At 43.7% G+C, this 26,311-nt stretch overlaps 1 protein-coding gene across 1 annotated transcript in view; it reads left to right on the forward strand.

The window, feature by feature from the left end:
* Window positions 1-395: 395 nt before the first annotated feature.
* SMARCAD1 (SWI/SNF-related, matrix-associated actin-dependent regulator of chromatin, subfamily a, containing DEAD/H box 1) overlaps window positions 396-26,311 on the forward strand; it is a gene marked incomplete at its 3' end in the record, with an annotated part of 100,303 nt that continues 74,387 nt past the window's right edge. Inside the window, exons 1-5 of the mRNA XM_018565405.1 lie at window positions 396-529; window positions 11,533-11,694; window positions 16,852-17,014; window positions 22,601-22,769; window positions 25,699-25,765. Of these exons, the coding sequence (XP_018420907.1) occupies window positions 11,577-11,694; window positions 16,852-17,014; window positions 22,601-22,769; window positions 25,699-25,765 (517 nt within the window). The remainder of the gene's footprint in view (window positions 530-11,532; window positions 11,695-16,851; window positions 17,015-22,600; window positions 22,770-25,698; window positions 25,766-26,311) is intronic.

A 26,311-nucleotide genomic window follows, 5' to 3' on the forward strand; every position in this document is an offset into this window, starting at 1 on the left:
TGAGAAATCTTACTGTGCAGTATTCTCACAAACAGAACATAATCAGGTACTGAGAATTACACCTGTGCAGTGTTCATATATACAGAATAAGAAGAGATACTGAGCATTACACCCAGCATACAGAAAAAGAGAAGTGATACACCCCTTCCTCACCAATGAAACCTCAAAACTACTCATCCACTCCCTTGTTATCTTCGTCTTGACTATTGTAACTCCCTCCTCATTGGTTTACCTCTACACAGACTATCCAAAAATCGTCAAATTAAATTCTACTGGTGTGAGGTGGCATGACCAAGCTTTACTTATATAATGACAGCCCAGGGCTTATGCAATGCACCCAGCTGAGCTCCCTACAGAGGTTCAGCTTCACACTAGGCCGCCACCAGATGCAAATGAAAACGTAGAGAGCAGTACGTCGGCGCGCTGACGTCATTCAGGCGCCTCTCCCACAGTCCCCGGCCTGAGTGGTGTCGTCATCAGGCGGCGCAGGTTGCCGGAGACCCGAGAACCCGCGGGAAGTGAGAGGGAGGTGAGGAGAGCGGACCGGTTCGGTTAGTGATGATGGCTGTGTGTGTGAAGACATGGCCGGAGAACAGGAGAGGGAGCTGACAGCTCACTGTTCCGAGTCCTGCCGGTCTCCAGGACTATGAATGTGACAGTGAGCCGGCAGTTCTTTGTGTGTGTGTGTATGAGCAGAGCCGCACTGACACCCAGCGATGTCACCGGGGAGGGCTTCTCGTGGGTCTTGTGCGGGGTCTGATGTGAAAATAAACGGATTCGTTTTATTAAATGGAAGCTGCTTGTGACGCTGTGTGAGAGGAGACCAATGTGTAGCTGGAGTTGGTAATCACCATAAGAAAGCATACGGATGTGTATGTGTTATAGTGCCGGAGGAATCCAGGCCTGACCATATTTATGTGTTTATAGCACTGGATGAATCAAGGCCTGGCCATTTCTGTGTCATGTGAATGTATTCCACCTACAGTAGCAGCAAGCATTGTTCACAGGTCTTAAAGGAGATATTAAAGAAGACCTCCAGGAAAACTGTTCCTTCACCCTTGCAGTGGGGTACCCTGTAGTGCAAGGGTTAAAGGAGAACTATGAGATGAGTGATTTCCACTCACCCCATAGTTCTATCCGACCTGTGACAATGAGACTGTCACAGGTCGGCTCAGTAGATCGGGAGGTGAGCGAACAGATACCGGCGTTCGCTCACCTTTCGATCCTGTCACGGCTCTCTGCCGTGACAGGGGATGGATTCCCCCCGCACCGATCCGCCAGCGCTGACTGGCGGAACGGACGGGGGAGGGGGCTGGTACAGCTGGCTCTGCCTCTAGATAGGTGGGTACAGCTGGCTCTGCCTCTAGATAGGCAGAGCCAGCTGTCACTCACACAGCTGGGCGAATCTCGACATCGATGTCGGGATCCGCTGCGGCGTCTCAGTATACCGTGAGCTGTAGCTTGCGGTATACTGAGCTTAGGGTAACGGGAGGACGCTAGTTTGTGTCCTCCCGTTACCCCAAGGAGAACTATGGGGAAAAACACTGACCCCATAGTTCTCCTTTTAAGTGCTTGTTTTTCTCTAGGTGCTAAAAAAATAGTCATACTCCCCCTATCCTCCAGGCCGGCCAGCTGCACAGCTCTCCCTCCAGCCTGTCTCCCCTTCCCTGTAATCTTCCTCCGTGTCCTCACATCTATACACTGCATAGAGCTTGATGATTTACGGGACCACTGCAGATTAGGGGGAGAAACACTGGAAGGACCCATTTAGGAAAAAACCAACTTGGAGCTTCATGTGAGTGTAGTTTTTTTTTGGGAACCAAGACAAAACGAGCATTTAAAGGAGAACTATGAGATGAGTGAATTAAACTCATTCCCATAGTTAGAGCTGACATGTGACATTGAAACGGTCATCAATCGACTCTATTGGTCATGAAGTGATCGAAAACATACCGCCACTTGCTCACTTACCAATCATCTCCCTGCAGAGAGTGGTGACCCAAAAAAATTCTCCAGCGCTGACTGGAGGAACGGACGGGGGAGGGTATTGCTGGCTCTGCCTCTAGATAAGCAGTATTGTCGGGAACTGTCCCGGCTGCGGTGCTCTCAGTATATTGCAGGCAATAGCCCGCTATACAGGTGAAACTCGAATAATTAGAATATCGTGCAAAGGTCATTTATTTCACTAATGCAACTTAAAAGGTGAAACTAATATATGAGATAGACTCATTACATGCAAAGCAAGATAGTTCAAGCCGTGATTTGTCATAATTGTGATGATTATGGCTTACAGCTCATGAAAACCCCAAGAACCCCAAATCCACAACCTCAAAAAAGTAGATTATTACATGCAATCAATAAAACAAGGATTGTGCATAGAACAATATCGGACCTCTGAAAAGTACAAGCATGCATATGTACTCAGTACTTGGTTTGGGCCCCTTTTTGCAGCACTTGCTGCAATTACTTTTGCACGATATTCTAATTCGAGTTTCACCTGTATATTGAGCTTAGGGTCATGGGAGGAGTTTAGTATATGTCCTCCCGTGACCCTATAAGAACTATGGGGAAAAAAACCCTTGAAGTGTGAGGGGAGAAAAATCCTGGAGTTCTTAAAATATTAACGTGACATGTCTTTTTTCAACCTCAAATACCATGTAATTATTGGAATCTCATAACAAAAATGAAAAATTATTGCGTCTCACCAGCCCTTAGAAGAGTTGGCTGCATTAGCTTTGTGGTGCACCTTGTGATACTGCCATTAACATACTTCCTGTTCCTGGGCGACAATGCTTACACTGATGCTGATGACCCTGTTTGAGATATCAGTTCAGTGCACAGGAAGTGACAATTTGTCTATACTTGCAGAAAATTGGATGAGGGGCGGTGATGTCACAGCCCATCCCTCATCCAATAAGAGACCGCCTTGTATGTTTAGATACAAATTTTAAGCATTGGGGTAATTCCAACCAAGTGACCCTGTGTGTTCATAGCAGAAGGAAATCTGCTCAGCACAGTGGCAGTACAGGACTCAGAGGATTGCTGTAAAGCACTGTACAAGCTCCACCAACCATGCTTTACATAAGGGGTGCCCATTAGGTCGATCGCGATCTACCAGTCGATCGTGTAGCGATCACTGGTAGATCGTGATGTCCTGTTCTCCCTCCCGCCGTGGGGCTTATCTGGATTCCTGCTGCTCTCCACCATCTGTATGCAGCGGGGATCCGAGGAGAAGTGAAGGAACCGCTGCAACCGGAGGAGGGAGCTGCTATCATAGAAGTAAGGCCGAGCGGTGAGGAGAGAGACATGCTGGCCAGGATCTGACAGCTGGCGCCTCTCTCTCTTCACCGCTCGGCCTTAGTTCTGTGACATTGGCTCCCTCCTCCTCTGCCCAGGGGCTGAAGTGCTTCTTTCACTTCTCCTCGGATCCCCCGCTGCCTCTGCCCGGGAGAGCAGCGGGGATCCAGAGGAGAAGCTGAGCCCCTGTGTGTGTGGCAGAGGATCGGTACATAACAGTGATATGTTCCGATCCTCTGTGCAGGACAAACACTGGAGCGATCAGCTGATCACTCCAGTGTTAGTACTACGAGTCCCCAGTTATTTACAATGTACAAAACACAAAAAATCCCCAGCACACCTGCCAGCTGGCCTGCAACAATACAAATTACCCTGTCAACAGTATGTGTTAAAAGTAGAGGTTTTACTTGCACAAACCTTTGTGCTGGGGATTTTTTGTGTTTTGACTTGAATACACCACCACGCCCCCTCCCGCACCTGAATGCAGGTGTTTTTTTCGTTGGTAGATCTCATTGAGCTCGTCATTTGAAAAGTAGATCTCCAGACTCAAAATTTTGTGCGCCCCCGCTTTACATGATTCCCATTTCCCTTTCAGGTATAAAATATGTATATTAACATTAGGCCAAGCTAGAAAGAATACATACAAATGTATACCTTTAGTTCAGCTTTGAAGTGCAGCTTCAGGGTAAAATTATCCCTTCTCCCACACCCCCCCTTTTACTGATCCCTTGCATGAAAAAAAAACTTGAAAAATTGAAATACCATTTTAACTTGTCTAAATCCACAGTTACCACAGTAACGTGACTCTTCAAAACCGAGTCCTCTGACCTTATCTGTTTACATCCGGCAAAGTCCTTCTTCAGGTGTCCACATCGCTGCCTTGCGTGATAGGGACGCTTTCTATTGCTTGTCTAGTGGTGGGTTCTGCTTAGGATCCAGAGGAGGAGTGACATCATCACAAAAGGAAATGGCTGGTGAGGAACCATTGCTAACACTGGATTACCAGTCCCATCGCACCCAGAAGCGGCATCGGCGAGGGATCTGGATGGCGGACGTAAATAATATAAATAGTATAATTTGCTTCACCAGGTAAGTAGGTGTTGGTATGGAAAGGGGGGGGGGCTTTGTCAGCTGTTCCAGGGCAGATCAGGTCGCTGTGCAGGAGAACCAATCTGCATTACCTCATCTGCCTTGAACAGCTGATCGGTCTCAAATGTCACTTCTATCAGACTTTGTGAGTGCCGCAGAGGGGGGTTGATTCACCCAAAAGTAACTGCAGGAGTGTTAAAATCATCGAGCACAGCAGATGTGTGTGTGAACGTGTCACACATTCCAACGTAGTCACAAACTTATAGAACACCGGGAGCCAGCAGTCTTTTCCACATTGCTTCAATTTATAAGCAGTGGACAACCCCAGTTCATGCACCTTCACACCTCAGATCAGACTCAAATTCTGGCCCATCTGAAATAAATGGGTTCTACATGCATATCTCCTGCAGCTGGTGGTTCCACCTCAAAAAGAAACAGGGTAGGTGGATGGGCGGCTTCATGTAGTACATCGACATCTGAAGCCATTGGCAGGCCTACTGGGGGAGGGCTGGCACCTGACTGTCGGTGACTTCACTGTTGAGTGGTCTTGGGGTGTAGAAGGGCAGTCTAGGCTTTGTGATTGACACCCATGACAGCAGCGCTTCCAGATGCCACTGAAAAAGACATTGCGTGCCTGCTCGGGCTTTTGTGCAGTAGGTTGTTACCTTCTGCTTAAGACGATATAGATATCCAAATGATGATCTTTGATATGAATATCAACCTGACAAGTATAATAAAAAACAAAAATATGTTTTCAAAATAAAATTCGTCCTTATTTAACCCCTTATTTTAATGCTTAGTTATTACATTAAAAACACAATTGAATCAAAGTATTACATTTGTAAATAACTTTGCAGTGTTTTGTACCATAGTCTGAATTTTAGTGTATTTTAAACAGAACACCTTATAGAACAAAATCTATACTTTGTATCTACTCTAACAATATTTTTTTTTTACACACTGATTAAAGTAGAAAAACTTTTTGTTTAGTTAAATTTTTTGTTGATTGCTTCAAAAATAAAATAATTCTGGCAAATCATTTCACCAAAAGAAAGTCTTGTTTTTCCTAAAATATATAATAAAATATCAAGAAAAAAAAATAGGAGAAATACGTTTTTTTAAAAGTGTAAAAAAATAATAATATAATATTAAAAACATTAAAACCAAGCTTGCCGCCCCTGTCATCTGCATGCGCATAAACACGTGTAGGGCATTGTGTGTGTTTCACTTTTTACCATAGGAATGAATGGGAATGCGTTTTTGGACGGGACAGACATTCTGGTGTAGATCTGGTCCGCGCATGGTGTGAATGGGTGCTTAAAGTAGATGTAAATTCCACTCTGTGGGGGTATCTTTCATCATAATGTGCAGGAATTCACAGCATACTTGCACCTTATGACCCACTTGTCTATCTGCGCTCTTCTCTAGTGGTGATCTTATTCCCACAACATTCCTCTCCAGCCATTGGATGGTTATTACACCATGCAGTGTACAATGGAAGTAAAAAAAATAAAATGACTAGCAGTGTGCAGGACTTGTTATTTTGGCACTAGAGACTTTGCACATCTCTTCTCTAGAACTGATAACAATTTGTACAGTGAGACTTTAGTTCTGCTTTAATGCTGTTCAAGACTTGTTACTTGTTTTCACTGTCTGCTGTCATGCAGTATAGAACATGAATAGAAACCTGTCATGAGAAAAATAGACATTGCTTGTCTCCTAAATACTTTCTGAGCCACTGACCTAGATTACTTGTAAATATCAGGATATCATTGGCTATGCTTGTTGCTTCTGGGTCTGCGATTGAAATGTTTGAAGTATGTAGGAAAACCCCAACTCGTTAAAAGCAAGACAGTGTTTTGGATTCCTGTAGAGCAAGGGAGCAAACGTTGACCCTCCTGCTGTGGTGCAACTACAGATCCCATGGGGCATTGCAAGACTTTGACCAGCACAGGCTGACTAAGAGGCAGATGCATGATGGGATATGTAGTTTCACCATATCTGGAGGGCTGGAATTAGCCAACCTCTGCTCTAGAACACTGCTCATACCCTTACTTTAACTGCTCTAAAAATGCATATGTGTGAACAATTTATAATAGAAGATATGATTGGCTTTAGACACCTGAAAACATTTTTTATTTTTAGCTTTCGTTTTCATTGTGTAGTTATAAACTGGAATATGTCAGGACTGAGGCCAGGTTCACACCATTTTCCGAACCAGGTCTGAACCAGAGTCTGGAACGTGGTGCATTGTGTTTTGCTGTATTTTTACTGCGATTGTGGCGCGGTCCGGAGTGTTTTTTTTTTGTTGATGCTAGAAATGGGTTTTCAGGTGCGTTCCAGTGCATTTGCATACATTTTTGATGTGACTGCGCTGGTGTGAACAGAGCCCAGAAATACCATAGGGATACATTGGGATGTTTTTTTGGTCCCAGAACAAACTGTTCTGATCTGGACACGGTGTGAGCAAGCCCTAGCTGCTAGACAGGCATCAGACTTGGAAGTGGGTCTAAATCTGGCCATACACCTAAAGGTGCCCATACACTTTACAACCCTCGCAAGACTTTTGTCTTGTGAGGGTTGTAAAATAATTTTAAAAACGTGCGATCTGCCCATCTTGGACAGGCAGATCGTACTTGCGATCATCGCAAGCCCGCCCCCCTGAGGGGCTGGCTTCCGATGACTGCAATGCTGAATGGGCAGTGTGCGTGTGCGCACACCGACCCGTTCGGCAGTTATCTCTCAATCATGCTAAAAACCAGCCGAAAATCGTACGATTCTCTGCTGGTTTTCCAACATGCTCGAAATACAAAAGTCGTGCGACTGGGATTTCCCCCGATTTTTCACGTACGATAATCGTGCGGTGTATGGGCACCTTTACAATTTATCTGCAGATTTTCTGTGGTCAGATGGAAAAGATGCAACAGATTCCTCCATCTATGCTAAACTGTGTGGATGGAGTCATCTCCACCTGGGCCAATCTGTTGCACTTTTTCCATCTGACCACAGAAAATCTGCAGATAATTGGAAGGTGTGTGGGCACCTTAATTCTGTGTGCTTGCAGGTGCTTCCGAGATTCTCTTACACTTGAGTTGGATTGATATGCTTTTCATTTGCGAGTTCCATCAAGATGCTTCATATTGCTTTTGTGTTCACATTGACTTATGGGTAAGAAAAGCAGCATAGATGGAAACAAATGTCTGCGTATATGAGCTCTTGGGGCTTGTGTAGATGGGTAAAGCTTCCATGTGCATTCTGCTTGTGTTTGAGAACAGTCAGTGTTCCATCTTCTAAGTTCCTTTAGTGCAGTTGACATTCTAAGCTGCATTGAGTGGCTACAAGCTGCTTTTTGCATTCCCATTGACCTGTATGGATAGAAAATCGGTTCTGGTGCAAACAAGTCTATCTAGACCAGGGATGGCCAAACTCCGGCCCTCCAGCTGTGGGGAAACAACAAATACCATGAAGCATCTCTCTCCGGGAGTCATGTCTGTGGTTGAGAGAATCTTGCAAAGCCTCATGGGATTCGTAGTTCCACCACAGCTGGAGGGCTGCAGTTTGGCCATCCCTGATCTAGACAGAGCCTAATGGGTACATTTATAAAGCAGCAGTATGGCTGTGGTAAAGTTATACTGCTGCTTTATAAATGAACTTTGAAAAAAAAAAAAGGCATGTTCATAAAGCACAGCAGTGCTTTACAAATGTTCTTAGTTGTTTGTCATATACGGGAGACTGCGCTTTATTTAAAGAAACACTTGCCCGTCATCTGACCGTGCTCTGTCCTAGCAAGGCCTAGGCACCATCACAGGGGAGAAGGTCACATATTCATCAATATCCTAAAGTACATGTATTTTTCTGGTTGTGATGGGAGTGCAGTTAAAGTGATTACTTGACGGTTGGGGAATGCCCTTTTCAGAAACACTGTCTATTTGCCCATCTAGGGAAAGGTGCTGTCTCTTCAAGGCACATTTTAGCACTACCATTAATATCTGCATTTGTGCGTTAGCTCACAATAAAATTATTGTATCAGTTGCGGTCCAGCATCTTAAGAATTTTAGTTTTTTTGTTGTACGCAATAAAGATTAGAGCTGCAACAACTAATCGATTAAAATAGATGAGAATAGTTGCCAACTATTCCCATCATTGATTAGTTGATTTTCGATTAGTTGATTTTTGATTAGTTGATTTACGATTAGTTGCTGGCAGCGGAGGTACGAGGGGGGAGCAGCGGGGGATTTCAGAGTCACCGGCCGCAGTATTTCCTTTTCTGTTATATATCTCAAAGTGTCAGCTGTCCGTTCTCCTTATTTGTTTAATAATGCGCTCACCAGGCGTACACAGAAGTTTTCACTCTCAATCAAAGAAGGGAAGATCTGGTCTGTGTGTTCACGCGGGAGGAGCCTTAAATCTTGACTACACACAGAACAGACCTTTCCTTCTTTTGAGAGTGAAAACTTTTGGGTACGTCTGGTGAGTGCATTATTAAACAAATAAGGAGCACGGACAGCTGACACTTTGAGATATATAACCGAAAAGGAAACCGTTTAATCAAGTGGAAAAGGAGGGCACACTTGTAACACTGTGAACTGTCTTAACGGACGGACGGACATAGGAGCAGCAGCGAGGTACAAGGGGGGGGGGGGCATACAGGGGATTTCAGAGGCACCGGCCGGAGTCTCTTCTCCCCTCTTGTGCCGGCTACAGCGGTCTGTGAAAGAGCCACAGACCGCTGCAGCCAGCAGGGAGAAGAGACTGCGGCCGGTGATTCTGAAAGCCCCCGCTGCTCCTCCCTCGTACCTGCGCTGCCATCAACTAATTGAAAATCAACTAATTGATGATGGAAATAGTTGCCAACTATTCTCATCATCGATTTTTAATCGATTAGTTGTAGCAGCTCTATAATCAACCTTTTGTGAGATGCCCAAAAAACGTAAGGAGAAAGAGTGCCACAAATTGGATGTTAATTGTATGTACACTATATTGCCAAAAGTATTGGCACAACCCTCAATCATTGGTTTCAGGTGTTCCAATCACCTTCATGGCCACATGTGTATACAATCAAGCATGCAGACTGCTTCTTCAAACATTTGCGAAAGAATGGGTCACTCTCAGGAGCTCAGTGAATCCAAGCGTGGTACCGTGATAGGTTGCCACCTGTGCAATAAGTCCATCCTTGAAATTTCCTTGCTACTAAATATTCCACGGTGGTACCGGTATTATAACAAAGTGGAAGCAACTGGCAAAAAAGCGGCTCAGCCACAAAAGCGACTCAGCCACAAAGTAGCAGACAACGTAAAATGACAGAGCGGGGTCAGCACATGCTAAAGCGCACAGTGTGCAGAAGTCGCCAACTGTCTGGAGAGGCAATAGCTACAGACCTTCAAACTTTGTGCGTAGAGAGCTTCATGGAATGAGTTTCCATGGCCGAGCAGCTGCATCCAAGCCTTACATCACCAAGTGTAATGCAAAGCATCGGATGCAGTGGTGTAAAGCACGCCGCCACTGGACTCTAGAGAAGTGCTGACGTGTTCTCTAGAGTGACAAATCGCACTTCTGTCTGGCAATCCGATGGGCGTGTCTGGGTTTGGCGGTTGCCAGGAGAACGGTACTTGCCTGACTGCATTGTGCCAAGTGTAAAGTTTGGGGGAGGGGGGATTATGGTGTGTGGTTGTTTTTCAGGGGTTGGGCTTGGCCCCTTAGATCCAGTGAAGGGAACACTTAAGGCATCAGCATACCAAGACATTTTGGACAATTTCATGCTCCCAACTTTGTGGGAACAGTTTGGGGATGGCCCCTTCCTGGTCCAACATGACTGCGCACCAGGGCACAAAGCAAGGTCCATAAAGACATGGATGAGCGAGTTTGGGGTGGAGGGACTTGACTGGCCTGACCTTAACCAGATAGAACACCTTTGGGATGAATTCGAGCGGAGACTGTGATCCAGGCCTTCTTATACAACATCAGTACCTGATCAGTACGGGGGTCGTGGAAGCGATGCCATTGAAATGAATGGCACAGCAATGCACCACTCAGCAGAATTTGTCAGGTCGAAACCGAAAATTACCTTTTTTCCCACTTTTTTTTTTTAATCTATAATTGTATTGTAAGCACATGGAGCTTAAATTGCTTCAGCCAAGCAATGACATCTGCCAGTGGCAGGATTCCACAGTGGGCTGCTGAATGTAAATACAGCAGGTAGTGGGCTGATACAATAGCCAGCCTGCTATTGACCATTTCGCATTGTATTAGCCAATAACAGGCTGGCTATTGCACCAGCGCACTGCTTGCTGTCCCCTCCTCCCAGTGCGGAGGAGGGAGCTGGGGACCCAACCAACTAATCGATAATGAGGATAGTTGACAACTATTCTCATCAATTATTATTGATTTTAATCAATTATTTGGTTGCAGCCATAGTTCCAAAATCACTCGAGCTTCTGTTTCCAACCAGTTCTACCAGGAGGACATTCTGACCTCATCTGATGCCATCTTAGCTCTGTATATGGTTGTGTTTTTTTTTTTTTTGCTCAACAACTTGGGGCAATCCAGAGTTTAAGGTTTAAATTTCAGAAACCGTACTGATTTTTCCTTGGTTACATGTCACTCTGTCCTCAATGTTGAGGCTAAGGGCCTGTTCACACGACGTCTGTTTTGTGTGCTGACCGGCTCCGTACGCTGCTGCACTCAAAATGCATTCCAATGTATCCCTATGTGTTTTATGTGCTCCAGTTCTCACGTGCGCAGTCCGTTCAGCTTACGACAGAAAAAATACTGCATGTCACATTTTGTCAGGTCCGGATACGCAAACGCGCACGAAACGCAACGAAAACGGAACGCAATGCAGCTAAGGGGGGGAAAAAAAGAAAAAATTGTATTCTTGCTCCACTTATTATGATGTCATCAACAATGACAAAAAATTAACTGTCAGCATCCGGACCGAAAACGCGTCAAAAACGCACTGCATCAGCAGCTCCACGTCTGCTGATCAGGACCTGATCTCATGTGAACAGGCCCTAAAGGTGATGGAAATGTTCTTGTTTACATGCCACTTGTGAGTGCGTATACTCATTATTGTTTTTTCATGAGGCTCTTCCTTTGTATTTTGGCATGAAGTTTTCTTAACTTTTTTTTTTTTTTTTTCTTTTTTAGTTGCTGTCTCCATATTCCTTTTGTGGTGAACAAGGTAAAAAGATATGAGCTTGTTTAACCTAGAACGCTTCCGCTTTGATAAGAAAGGGGACAGAGCTTCCCCTGACAAAGAAGAGACAAGCAGACCTGGAACTCCAAAATGTGAACTGGACGAAAAACCTAGTAAGCTGTTTACTTAATCCCTTTTTTTTTTTTTTAATGTATTTTACTGCTGATCTGAAATATTTCCTTAAGGGCCTGTTCACACGACGTCCGTTTTGCGTGCTGACCGGATCCGTACGCTGCTGCACTCAAAATGCATCCCAATGTATCCCTATGTGTTTTATGGGCTACAGTTCTTACGCGCGCAGTCCGTTCAGCTTACGACAGAAAAAATACTGCATGTCACATTTTGTCCTGTCCGGAAACGCAACGAGAGCGGAAACGCAATGCAGCTAAGGAAAAAAAAAAACCTCAGAGGCTGAATCTGCATACTGACAGCCCCTTGGCTATAAAAAAAAAAAAAAAATGAACTGTCAGCATCCGGACCAAAAACGCATCAAAAAAACGTGTCAAAAACGCACTGCATCAGCAGCTCCACGTCTGCTGATCAGCACCTGATCTCATGTGAACAGGCCCTAAAGCAAAAACTTTTCTGAGACACGTGGGGGCTGCCATTGCCAATCACTGCCTGACGATGCTCGTTGTATTGCTAGTAAACTGAGCTTTTGAATTAAATCCAGTTTAGTACACTTACATTGAACAAGTATGCATGTCTGTAAAGTTGAAAAGTAAGAGATTATTAATGATCTAATTGTTATTATATAGCACCAACAGCTTGCAGAGACCTTTGCTGAGGGCGATCGTGCATTTACAATTCAAGACAAGAGGGTTAGGAGGACCCTGTTTGTGAGAGCTTACAATCTAAGGCAGGAGCAAGTGATACAGAAGTTAAAAACTATGTGGGGTTTGTGGTGGGATAGGCTTACCTCAAGAGATAAGTTGTCAGGCAACATCCAAAGCCATCGTTGCCAACTGGCGTGTCGCGACCCAAAAGTGGGTCGCAACCCCGTGTTCATTGGGTCGCTGTGTTCCTTCCACTGCACTAGTGTGGGCTGGAGGTATGGCCATGAAGGAGCTCCATCCATACATGCATTGCTTACAGCTCCCTCACATACTCAGTAGAGGTGCCTGAACCGGAGTGACATCACATTCTGGGTCCCGGGACATCTACATGATGTACAAGGGTGCTGTACACGTATGGATGGAGTTCTGTCACCGCACAGAAGCCCACACTGAACCCTAGGCTGAGGATTCACCCAGTTCTTGTACGGTAGGGAGACTGGGTGGAGCTTATAAAATGATTTTTTTTTTTTTTTTTTGGAGCGTGTGTGAGATTGGGTCTGTGGTTGTGAGTCTGTCAGTGTTTTTGAGGACCTGTTCACACTAGTACCATGTGTTAATTGCACTGTCCTGTGCGATTAATGCATTGTACCACGCAATCGCGTCTACCGCGCATTCTCGTGGAGGAGATGTGTTGTGTTGCAATTCATTTAAATGGCACCCCAAATGCACCTCTAGCCCACAGTTCTATCGCCGAAATGAGTGGTTGTTCTTGGGTTGCCACTTATAACCAAGGAAAAATGTGGGTCCTAAGATTATACAGGTTGAGAACCACTAGTGTTAAGGATAGAGTAGGAGATAGCTGTACAGATTGGGGTAGGGAGTTTGAGGATTTGTGTCTGTCAACTTTCAAGCAACCAGAAACTACAGTTATCCGGCACTTACCGATCCCTGTGGGTGTCGGATATCTGGGAAGTTACTGCATATACAGGTGAAACTCGAATAATTAGAATATCGTGCAAAAGTAATTGCAGTAAGTTCTGCAAAAGGGGCCCAAACCAAGTACTGAGTACATATGCATGCTTGTACTTTTCAGAGGTCCGATATTGTTCTATGTACAATCCTTGTTTTATTGATTGCATGTAATAATCTACTTTTTTGAGGTTGTGGATTTGGGGTTCTTGGGGTTTTCATGAGCTGTAAGCCATAATCATCACAATTATGACAAATCACGGCTTGAATTATCTTGCTTTGCATGTAATGAGTCTATCTCATATATTAGTTTCACCTTTTAAGTTGCATTAGTGAAATAAATGAACTTTGCACGATATTCTAATCGAGTTTCACCTGTATTTTCTGAAAGCAGAGGCTCTATAGCAGGGATAGGCAACTTTATCACTCCAGCTGTGGTGAAAGTACAAATCCTGTCATCCTCTGAGAACCATGCTTATGGTTGTCAGTCCTGCAATGCCTCATGGGACTTGTAGTGTCACCCCAACTGGAGCGCCAAGGTTGCCTACCCCTGCTCTATAGAATAAAAAAAATTGCGAGTTCTAATTTTTTTTCCTGTTGCACCATACTTGCAAAAATGTTTATCAATTCGATATTTTTAGGAAAAAATATACTATATTGTCAAAAGTATTGGGGACACCCCTCCAAATCATTGAATTCAGGTGTTCCGTGAAATCTCCTTGCTACTAAATATTTCACGGTCAACTGTTAGTGGTATTATAGCGAAGTGAAAGCAACTGGGAACAGCAACTCAGCCATGAAGTGGTAGGCCACGTAAAATGACAGTGCACTGTGCGCTTCAGCATGCGCTGACCCGGCTCTAAGTTGCCAACTGTCTGCAGAGTCAATAGCTACAGACCTCCAAACTTTGTGTGGCCTTCAGATTGGCACAACAGTGCGTAGAGAGCTTCATGGAATGGGTTTCCATGGCAGAGCAGATGCATCCAAGCCTTACATTACCAAGTGCAATGCAAAGCGTCGGATGCAGTGGTGTAAAACACGCCGCCACTAGACTATAGAGAAGTGGAGACATGTTCTCTGTAGTGACCAATCACGCTTCTCTATCTGGCACTCCGATGGACGTGTCTTCGTTTGGCAGTTGCCAGGAGAACGGTACTTGCCTGACTGTATTGTGCCAAGTGTAAAGTTTTTGGTAGAGGGGGGATTATGGTGTGGGGTTGTTTTTCAGGGATTGGGCTTGGCCCCTTAGTTCCAGTGAAGGGAACTCTTAAGGCATCAGCATACCAAGACATTTTGAACAATTTCATGTTCCCAACTTTGTGGGAACAGTTTGGGGATAACCCCTTTCTGTTCCAACATGACTGCGCACCAGTGCACAAAGCAGGTCCATAAAGACATGGATGAGCCAGTTTTGGGTGGAGGAACTTGACTGGCCTGCACAGAGTCCTGAGGGCCAGTTCACACCATATGCAGTTGTGATGCAGTCTGTTTATTTTGACTGCTGCAGTCAAAATACATCACAATGCTTTCTTATGGGCTTTCTTGTGCTTAATTCACACTGCAATGGTTGTGATGTATTTTGACTGCAGCAGTCAAAATAAACGGACTGCATCACAACTGCATATGGTGTGAACTGGCCCTGACTCCAACCCGATAGAACACCTTTGGGATGAATTAGAGCGGAGACTGCGAGCCCGGCCTTCTCGTGCAACATCAGTACCTGACCTTACAAATGCGCTTCTGGAAGAATGGTCAAACATTCCCATAGACACACTCCTAAACCTTGTGGACGCCTTCCCAGAAGAGTTGAAGCTGTTATAGCTGCCAATGGTGGGCCAACTCAATATTAAACCCTACGGACTAAGACTGGGATACCATTAAAGTTCATGTAAAGGCAGGTGTCCCAATACTTTTGGCAATATAGTATACACTAGAATGAAATCTCTGCTACTATGTCTAAATGTATGGTGTAAATTTCAATTATGTAAGCTGACACTGGCTGCAAGCATGCTTCCATTCCATCTCCTCCAGAGTCCATTTCTGTTTTTCCTGAGGCTGCAGCAGCTTCTACAGAGTCAGTTGAGGATGACAAGGATTGTACTTGATCCTTGTTCAAGGTGTCCCAGTCTAAAGACATACCTCCAAAACTTAAAGGGTAATTAGAGTTTCTCACCAAACGTGAGAAAATGAAATTACCCTTGCAAATATGTGCCCACTCCTGCTAGTCATAACTTTCTGTATGCCATTTCTCCCCACACCGGTCGGTGTACAATCTGTACACCGTACACAACTACAGCCTGGCACTCCGAATTCTGAATAGCATGCAATAAATGGTCAGTGTGTTCAGGTAATCATTCTGGCTAAGAAGTGCTTCTTATTGGTCAGTGTAGTCAGCTGACCACACTGACCAATGAGTGCTCGCCATTTAAAACGGAGTGTATGGACCGTGCACTGGCTGGTCCGGGGGGTGATAGTGCATCAGAGAAAGGTATGACCAGTAGGGGAAATTTTAATTTTCTCACACTTGTCCTTTATTGATGCAACCCGCACATGCCTAGACTTGGAGCTGCCTGTGTCAGCTAAACCTAAAGTTACCAACCTGGGCTCTTTTAAAAGCCCCCAGTCTGTAAAGACTTTTCCAGTACATTCACTTCTGCAACCTATTTTATATAGTGATTGGCTTAATCCAGATAAAGTCCTTCCTGCTCCCAGGTACTTTGTTATTATCCTATTGGATAGAAAAAAAAAAAAAAAAGTGGACCTTAACAAAACTCATGCCCTCCCTGTGGAGGACATCCTGGTGTTTAAATACCCTGTGGATAAGAGTCTGGAAGCTCTTTCCAAGGCCAGAGTCTCCCTCACAGGCCCAGCAACTTGCAATTGTGGTCATGTCCCTCTGCCAGACCTTGTCTTGGTCCAGGGACATGTCTGAGGATCCTGGATCTATCCTAACAAATTCTTCTGTTGTCCAATGACTGGAGGTCATGGTCATGGAGGTCCTAATGTACTGTGTTGATGGGCTAGGGGATATTATACACAAAACATCCAGAGTAGGCCTTTTTTTTTAGTACACCTGCTGAGGACCCTTAGGTTCAAAGATTGGTCTGGGAACATCAGTGCAAGAAATGACTCTTGTGTCTGACCTTTGATGGAAAATCCACAGAGTGAAAGAAAAAGAACCTTGTTTCTTCATTATCTCCGACACAAAGCCTGGAACTCGGTCCCGCTGCATGTCCTGGACTCCAAACTCATCCAACACATATGTATAGTTGCTGTGGTTATAAGACTGCAACATTTTATTCATTTTTTTTTACCGTTGTATGAATTCATAACTGGCAGATTGAAACTGAAAAGCAATGTTAATAACCTTAGATTGCAAGTTGATTGTGTAGCACATAAAGGCACACGTATTACATTTTCATATTGTGCATGATGAGTATAGAAATAGCTCCCCCCCCAGATTTTGACATGCTGACCCATGTTTAAGCGTTATTAAAACCAATGCTCTGTTTGTTTCATTCTCAGTGACCAGCATCCCAGAGACTCCCGAAAATAAGAGGTTAAATAACGTATCCATTTTTAAGAAAGAAAAGGGCGTTAATTTTCTTGACTCTGGGTCTGAAACGGAGGACCATGAAAGTAAACCAAGTATGAGTTTCACACACCGAAAAGTCCACCCGAGGGAAGAGTAAGTTAAAGCATGGGTCCTAGACATATAATTCATGTTTTACTCTTTATTCCTTGCTAATTGTAGCTTCATTTTGCCATAAATTGTTCTGTGAAATTGTAATCTGTGCTGTATCTCTGGAAATAACAGATGCACTTAAATGCTTATGTAGTAACACAGAACAAAAGGATTGGTAAGAGGGAAGTGTGCAGATTTGCTACCTACCATATATGTAAGTTGTCAAATGTCTCTGCTTGAAAAATGTATTGCATCTAAGCACATGTATATCTGCTTTGATGCAGCACTTAAAGCAGAACTTCGGGCTGTCTAAAAAATACATTGGAGACTTCTCTCCAGCAAGATGGCATTCATTAGGAAATATCTTCAATCAGAATTTAAATCGGACCTCTGGTACTTCTGATGCAATCATTAGAAGTACCTGAATTTTTGGCTCATTATCAGCATCTTGCTATTCATGTACAGAAGAACTCAGACTGGGATAAGATGTCTGCTATTATATTTATTGGCTGTCTTAGAGTGTATGTACACCCTTACAATAAACTTTTTTTTTTCCTTTTTACTCTGTTGTAATATACCTTTAGTTATCTGTTTGATCAGTCCAAAAAATCCACTTAAAAATCCCAAGCTGTACTGTTCACTTTGCCTGATTTATCTCAAGTAGAGACAAGGTTGCTAAATTTAAACTTGTTCACGCTGGAAGTGAGGAGATTATGAGGGGACATGATTTTGTTGTACAAAATGTTTAGTGGTGATGCCAACATCAGGAATAATACTGTAAACTTCCTAACGAGGACTAGAGGCCACTACCTAAAATTGGTGGAGAAAAGATTTAATCACAAGGGGCGCAGGGGCTTCTTTTCAGTCAGGGTGGTTACATTTGTCAACTCTCTGCCACAAGCAGTGTAATATTGAATCATTCAAAAATCAATTCAATACCATCCTCAGAGACCGTAACATATGGGGTACAGGTACTCTTAAAAGCTTGACCGCACAGGGACTATATATAGGCCTCCGTCTTTTATTCAACCTCACATGTAAGTATTCTAATCGGCTCTCCCAATTCTCATCTTGGACTACAAAACAGCCCCTCCCCCCTTGTTGGGAAGATGATAAAATGGTCTGTAGTTTAGCAAAAGACAGCTGAGCAGGGCTGACACAATTTCTTTCCATTTCATTCCAGAAAAGGCACTGCACATTTAGCCCACAATAGGAAATTGGGAATACTGCAGTTAGGAAGATGACCGTTTTTGCACATTGATGTCGGCTTACACCCTGTTTCCCCAAAAATGAGACCTAGTACTATTTTTGGGAAGTGCTAAAATATAAGACCTACCCCGAAAATAAGACCTAGTTGTGACCATTCCCAGGGCTGATGGTGGCATATGGGGAACTTGGAGAGGCAGGAGAGAATCAGCGGTGCTAACGAAGCCATCGCTAGAGAAAGCAAGGCGGCATCGGATGGAGCAGAGCCACATAAGCCGATGCTTCCTCTATATCGCCGGCTTCTGTCACAGGCGGAGTGATACCAAATGCACTCCACATGTGAGGAATCAATAGTGAAAGTGCGCTTTGCTCATTCTGGCCAACGATTGGTTACCAAATTGCTCTTGAAAAGGTATGGTACCCCTGATTGCCCTGATCACAATATTTTTGTACATGAATAAGTGTGGATTGTTGTACAGTAAAAGGAAAAAAAAACAAAAAACCTACCCCGGAAATAAGACCTAGTGTGTTTCTATGAGCCAAAAAAAAAAATCTAAGACAGTGTCTTATTTTCGGGGGAAACACGGTATTAGTCCATTTATTTCATAAGATGATCAAATCTCTTCCCCGTCCAGGTCTGCAACTCTTACATGGCTTTTTTTGGCTTTTACTTCTCTTTTGGGTCACAAGAGTACATCTACTAAATACTCCTTTGACTCAGTCAGCATGTAGTAGGCTGCTGCACAGAGCCGCGCTGCAGCCAAAAAAGATCCCGACAGTATTGGCTTTCTCTAGAGCAAGTTGTGCCTGCCCCCTCCCCTGTCTGTCCCTCCAATGAGCGATGGAGGAACGCAGAGAGGTGGAGAGGAGAATCCCTGTGGGGAGCTATGACTGACAATCACTGCTATCTGCAGGGAGAAGACCATGAGCTGAGAGATCAGCGATCACTTGATCAGCAGGCCGGTTCAGTATGTAGAGCCAGCATGTGACAGCTGCAGTCTCTCTTGCCGGCTCTGGGCCCAGTCACACTATATCCAGTGCTGTCCGAGCACGGAACGCACCGGGCCACGCTCTGGGGCAGGAGGGCGTGTTTTGGTGCCATTCATGTCAATGGCACCAGAAGTATGACCCTGCCCGCAGTGCGATCGCCAGCATCGGAACGCAAGGTACAGGAATGCCCTCCATTCTGCATGTACTATTTTTCGATCGCACTGCACTGGAACAAAGGCCATTCCTTTACCTCATGTTTCCGGTGCAGGCGATTGCAGTGGGGGCGTGCCTGTGCTGCAATTGACATGAATAGCACCGCCACGGCCCCTCCTGCCCCAGAACGTGAACCAGCCTTATCTATGCGTTCTGGGCTCAGGACCTTGCCTGATCGCACTGGATATTATTACTATTCTTATTACAGGATTTATATAGCGCCAACAGTTTGCGCAACGTTTTAGGTATGGTGTGACTGGGCCCTCTAAGTATTGGGAAGAGTAAATTTTACTCTCCCAATACGTCTCCTTTAGGACTTGTTCACACCATGTCCTGACCAGATTTGGATGCGTTTCTGCATATGCAGTGCAGTGTGTTCTGGCTTTTGTGCGTTTTTTTTTTTTAAATCTTAAAATTAGCTTTTAGGTGTGTTTTAGCATCCGGTTTTAGTGTGTTCCAGACCAGAACAAATAGTGCATGGAGCATCCCCCCGCACTGGAATGACTGCACTGGTTTAAACAGCCCAGAAATGCCATGGGAATACATTGGGATGCATTTCGGGTGCGGACACGAAACGCTCGGATCTGGTCCGAAGATGGTGTGAACAAGCCCTTAACTATGGACTTGCTTGTAAAGGATTTCTAATTTGCTTCAGCCAGTTCTGAGATTTTCAGAATGTTGGCCATGAACTAGAAGGGTGACTCCAGTATTTCCAGTTTTTACCTTTTTACTGGTTTCTTTGTTTCTTAATAGTCCTCACTATCCAGTTAGCAGGCTGGAAGTTGCAAACATTATCAAAAAATAGGGGTGTCACCTGCCTTGTGGCAATGGTGAGTGAAGTACAGGACTGGCTGAACTCATATTTTCTAGAGCTAGAGGGGGGAATTAATCCAAACTGGAGCAGTTCTGGGTGGCAACCAATCAGCTTCTTTCATTTGTTCTATTAAGCTTTGAAAATGAAAGGGAGAAGCTGATTGGTTTCAGTGGGCAACTTCTCCACATTTTGTCTTCTCCTATTTTTCATAAATTCCTCTGTCTTTTCTAATGTAATTTAAAGTGACATTAAACCCTCAGATTTTTTAACATAAAACAATACTGTAATGTGTGCCTTACTGTAATCCATGGTTGTTTCCCTTCTCTTTGCTGCTCTTCCTTTTTAAATCTGTATCTGTTCTCATGCTGGGCAGAACTTCTGTTTTGCAGCAGACTGCCTTGTCTCAGGAATGGATACATGGTGTCTGTGTGTACGTTTGCAACCTGAGCCAGCACTACAGGAAGAGGCACTCAGCTGCAAAGGGAAGTTCTCCCCAAGCATGAGAAGACATGAGGGTTTAAAAGGAAGAGCAGCAGAGAGAAGGGAAACAACCATGGATTACAGTAAGGCGCACATTACAGTATTGGTTTGTTAAAAACATCTGAGGGTTTAATGTCACTTTAAGGATTACCTGATACCTAGAGGTACCATAACAGACTTACCGTATATACTCGAGTATAAGCCGAGATTTTCAGCCCATTTTTTTGGGTGAAAAGTGCCCCCCTCGGCTTATACTCGAGTCAGCGCCCAGTGCATCACCTTACTTACCTCGCCGAGCGTCGCGTCACTGCTGCTCGGTGTGCGGCGCTCCGAGCGGGGTCATCTGGCAGTCTCTGGGTCCTAATTTAGGTGGCCGGAAACAGCAGCTTTATAAAACCTTTGGATTCAGCCAAATGCCAGGCTGTTCGAGGTCGCTGCACATTGTTTGTAGCATTTGTTTTCCTAGAGGCGGGGAATGATGTACTAAAGTATCAGAGGCTGTTACACTCAGCAAAGTGAATATTGTAAATAAGATGGCCCTGTGTTTTCTTTAAATAACCAATCGTGAATAAGGTAACCAATAAGTGAATAAAATAAAAAAACTGGTTTGGCTGAATAAAGCAAACCCAGCTTCACCTTTTGCAAAGCATGCAGCCTCTACTATGTTAGTGTTTGTATTTCACAACTGGCTACTTTGTCCAGCAGTTTTGAAAAATGCTAATGCTTTTTTTGTGAATTGTCACTGACTCTAACCAATGTAAATGACTTGTAAAACTCTGAGGGTGTTAATGTGTCACTGCAGTATCTTATGGCTTCACCCCCTGGTCACTTCTGTAGGTTGTGTCATTGGACAGCTGTTATTGGTAGACAGCTGTGAAGTAGCCGCTGAACAAGAAAAGTTGATACTCCTGCTGGGAAATGTCACATGACACATCTCTTTTGGTGCAGCATTCAGAGGCACTCAAGTGAATCGCTTGCCCTATGACCACTACAAGCATGCTGTATATTTAGCCCTTTATAGTTCATTCAGCTTGGAACTTGTGCCTACATAGGAATAACTTTTTTTTTTATTTTTATTGTATTAATATTATACAGTGCTGTACGCTTTATTATCTCTAGTGCACAAAGGGTCTTGGATATGTATAAAAAAAAAAAAAAAAAAAATCAGTTTTTTTGCCTAGGGGGGCCTACCAGGGTTCCTCTTAAATTCTGTAGTTAGAAAGGGAAGAGACTAAACTCAGGAGTTAGATCTGAAAATTTGCATTCAAGTACCTTAACTAGTAACAAAAACGCATCTTATTTGTGTCTTACTCAGCTCAAATCATCTCTGAATTGGTGCTGACACTATCCTTCCTTCTGGAGGGTGGTTACTTTTGTTCTCCATGGTCCCTGTGTGTGTTGTAAAGTAGCCACCACGCCAAGCTCGCTCCTTTTAGTGTCACCTTAATACTTAGTCATCAAATGCTTTCAGGTCTTCCATCAAACTCAAAGGGCAACTGTTGTGACCTAACCGTTTCTGTTCAACATATGTCATGTTAAAGGACAGAACTAAGCTATCCAACACCAGCTAGCATTGTGTGAAAGAAGCAGTGAATACCTAGTTACTAATAACCCTTTTAATTGGGTTTGTCAGACTACTAAACAAATGTAGGCTTGATTACAGTCAACGTGTTCAATATCAAACTCAAATATTTTGACCCTTACCATTATTGAATTTGCCAGCAAAGATTTCCTTTCAGCGCATAATGTCAGGACATTTCTAAGGAGATGTAAAAAGTTATTTATTTATTATATTAAGGCTAAAAAGCCAATGAGTATAATTTCTATAAAAGTTAAAATGTAGTTTACTATGAACACACTCATCTGAAACTCTTATGTTTTTAAAGGAACGGACTTTCTGAATCTGCCACAGATGATTCAGCAGATGAATACCCTCCTCCTAAAAAGACTACTGCAACAAATGCATCTCAGGTTAAGGATGGGACCGAAGATGAAGAAAAACTCAAAAAGCTTCAAGAAATCTTCCCTCAAAGGACCAATGAAGAGCTTTTGCAAGTAATGTGGTGCAATTAAAACCTAACTAGCCTTTTTCCCCCTTGTTTTATTACACCATATTGTAGTACGTTTAGATACAAACTGCTTGGTGCTCCCTTTAGTCTTCCCTTCCCTGTATTTCCTTTTGATCTTTTTTACCAGGTTGAGGGCTTGTTCACACCAAATGCGGACCAGATCTGCATGAGTTTCTGCACATACAGTGCAGTGTGTTTTTGCCACGTTCCGGGCCGGGTTTTTCTTTTTCAGCCTAAAATGGGCTGTCATGGCGTTTGCGTTTTGGTGCGTTCCAGAGCAGAAAAAAAAGGCATGCTGCATTTTTTCCACATGCTTTAGAACTGAACTGGTGTGATCTAGAGCTCAAAATACCATTGGAATACATTGGATGCATTTTTGATGTGTTCTGTAACTGCTCTGCATCTGCTCTGCACTTGGTGTGAACAAGCCCTTCAGCTCATAAGCAGAAATCGAATTTAATACAGTTATGGTTATAGCTACAGAATTTGTGACTTTACTGCTCACACTCTGCAGAAAAAGCATAAGCACAGTCCCTGCAATGTTTACATTTGGAATGTATTCCTATATGCATGTATGCTAGGAAGTAGCAATGTGGAACACTATGGGACCGATTTTTAAACAGAGCGCAGATCTCCGCCAGTAAGTCATAAAATGCAGGCTAAGGTGTGAAGCCTGCAGTGTCCTATGGAGTAAGATAAAAACGGTTTAAAGTTGTTATCTATCCCCACAATATCCCAGGGTTGCAGCGCTTCTTTCCACCCTCCTTTTTACAAGTGTCCTATGGAGTGCTTTCTACCCAGGGGTAAAGAACACCCCTTGATGGCGATTTTCATCACAGGACTTTGGCAGTTCATGTGACCAGATTCTCCTCCTGAAAATGTTTTCCCCCAAATCCTGAAAGCGCAGCACTAATTTTTTGTAAGGGCCGGTGCACACCTAGGCGACTCCTGACCGCGCTGCAAATGTGCACGATTCCGCGTGGTCAGGAGTCGCCCCGGTGTGCACCGATCGCGCTGTACTGTTTTTTTTTTTCTTCTGATATACACGACGCAAAGCTGTTTCGTGTTCGGGAGCACGGGCAGAATCGTGGCGGGAAACCGCGCAATCCACCCAGCGCGACTGGGGTGCCATTGGAAAATAATGGCACCCACAGCGCGACTCCTGACTGTGCAGAATCATGCACGATTGCCGCGCGGTGGGGTGTCGTGTAGGTGTGCACTGGCCCTCAATCATATTGCTATGCTTTATGAATGTGCTTTTTTGTCTGTGGTAAGGCATTTCACTGCTTTTATAAACTTCTGCTTTTTTTTTCTGTTCTATTTAATGCTGAAGCTGTTATTTGTTCACCCGGCATCTTATGAAACCGTATGTATGTAAATATATGAAATCAGGTTTGTTCAACAGCAGTTAGATTTTAGCTGTCATTAGAGCTAAATAAATCCTTTATTTCCTGACTTCACCACAAACATTTGAATTTTTTTTTCTACATGAATGCCTTGTTATTTAAGGCTGAACTCCAGACAGACCGTTATATACACTAGTATAATAATACCGGTGAGCTCTGTTTACCAAGACATTTTTATATCTGTTATATCAGATCTTGTGATCCAGGAATCCCTGCCAGCCAGCATAGTTATGTCCATGACATCCCTTTTCTTTACGATAATTAAACAATACCAAATAGTCAGTGACCCACACATGCCTTTTGATAATGAACATTAAAAGATCAGCAGAATACTGACCAGGTCAGTTTTCTCTCTCCTTGTAATCATGGTCGCAGTGACTGCACTGTGCACAGCAAAACAGTCATGATCGGGCTGACCCATACTTCAAGGCTGTTATGCAAGCGACTAAAGGAATAGACAATTAAGATACTCATAAGTCATAATGGCTAAGAAAAAATACAGTTAATGATTTTTAATAGATACGTAACGGAATTAGTGTGTTTTTTTTCTTTTTATATCTGCCTGAAGTTCAGGTTCAGTTACTGACTCTTTAACAGCAGTATTTTAACTTTCAAAGTATTTTATTAATTTTCCAAAGTAGAATAAAACAATGAAATAGCACATGATGCACAATCAGTATAGCATACACTTGCATTTCAGATTCTTCCACATTAGCATAGTCAAGTAGTAGGAGGGGATCACTAGAAGCCATACACACAATATATAATAGTTCTGTAAAACAGAACATATCTATCCACCTCTTCTTGCCAATTTATCCCCCATCAGCAGAAACAAAAAATCAAAACAGTCTTGAGAGGAATATCTGGCGGTACAGCAGTATTTTAACATGGCCGGTATGCGTTTAGGATAAAGTATAAGCAGGCTCAGTTTGTCTAGTGCAGTACTCCCACACAAGAGGTTAACTGCTCATTGGGTCTAGGGAGGAATATGTATACTTGCCTCATCCTCCGAGCTGATTTGCTTTTTTTTAGACTGGCCCATCGAGCCTCGCTCACCCTTCCCTGCAGGTATCCAAGGTCCCCGAGTAGTCATGTTCTATGCATTGTATAGGACGTGAGGACACATAGGGACATATCTCTGGAGCGGAGGAGGAGAAAGGCAGGAGAGAGCGCTGTCATAGCCGACTGGCTCCGAGGATCAGGCGAGTACAACTTTATTTTCCTCCTGGACCTAAAGGAGCAGTTAACCCTTGCAATGCAGGGGTAGCCCCCCTGCAAGGGTTAAGGAAAATTTTGCCCTGAATTCTTCTTTAACAGTAGTAGTGGTGCTAAGTTTCTTCTCTTATTTGTGTGTTTTTTTTTTTGTTTTTTTTTTATATAGCCAATTATTGGAAAGGTCACACTGGTTAAAGTTGTGTATAATGACCCTTTTACTATAGCATTATAGTTGTTTGCAAGTTTACAGCTATGATTTCATTTTTAAGACTAATGATGATTTTATTATTACAGCTAATTCAATCCACAGACACATTAGAGGATGCGGTAGCTGCTGGTATAGCTCGCTTTGATAGTACAGGTATGTTTTATTTTTCTATTATGCTCCAGTTTTCACTGATTTTTAACTTAAAGGTACACAACAGTTTAAATGGGTGGTGGTGAACTTCACTGAAATCACCAAAAGGCTTTACAATAATATTTACTGTATGTAATGCTACAAAAACTGTCAAACTGGACATATAGTAGATGGTCACACAATGTAGATATTGTCTGAGATGTATTTCTAAGGCGACTGAAAACCTGCTTCAATCAATTCAGAGACTGGGGACCGAGTACATGAGAATTGTATAGATCAGGGCTCAAAATTTCCACTCGCCGGCTCCCATTTGGCGAGTGAAAATGCAGTGCAGGCTAGTGGAAATTCAGTCAGGCTTGCGGTCACAGACCGCGTACCTGACTCGTGGGAGCAGCTGCTCCTGCTGGGCTCTCCGTTCTTTCAGCTCTTCACTGAGCTCTAGGTCGAAAACGAAGTGATTAGTAATGTCTGCTGACCTTACTAATCACACTAGATCACCAGGGATCTGCCTGCTCGCCTCCTCCCTGCCGAAAGACAAGCAGGTGAGGG

This window comes from Nanorana parkeri, unplaced genomic scaffold (genome assembly GCF_000935625.1).
Source record: "Nanorana parkeri isolate BGI_ZX_2015 unplaced genomic scaffold, ASM93562v1 scaffold844, whole genome shotgun sequence".
NCBI lineage: Eukaryota > Metazoa > Chordata > Amphibia > Anura > Dicroglossidae > Nanorana > Nanorana parkeri.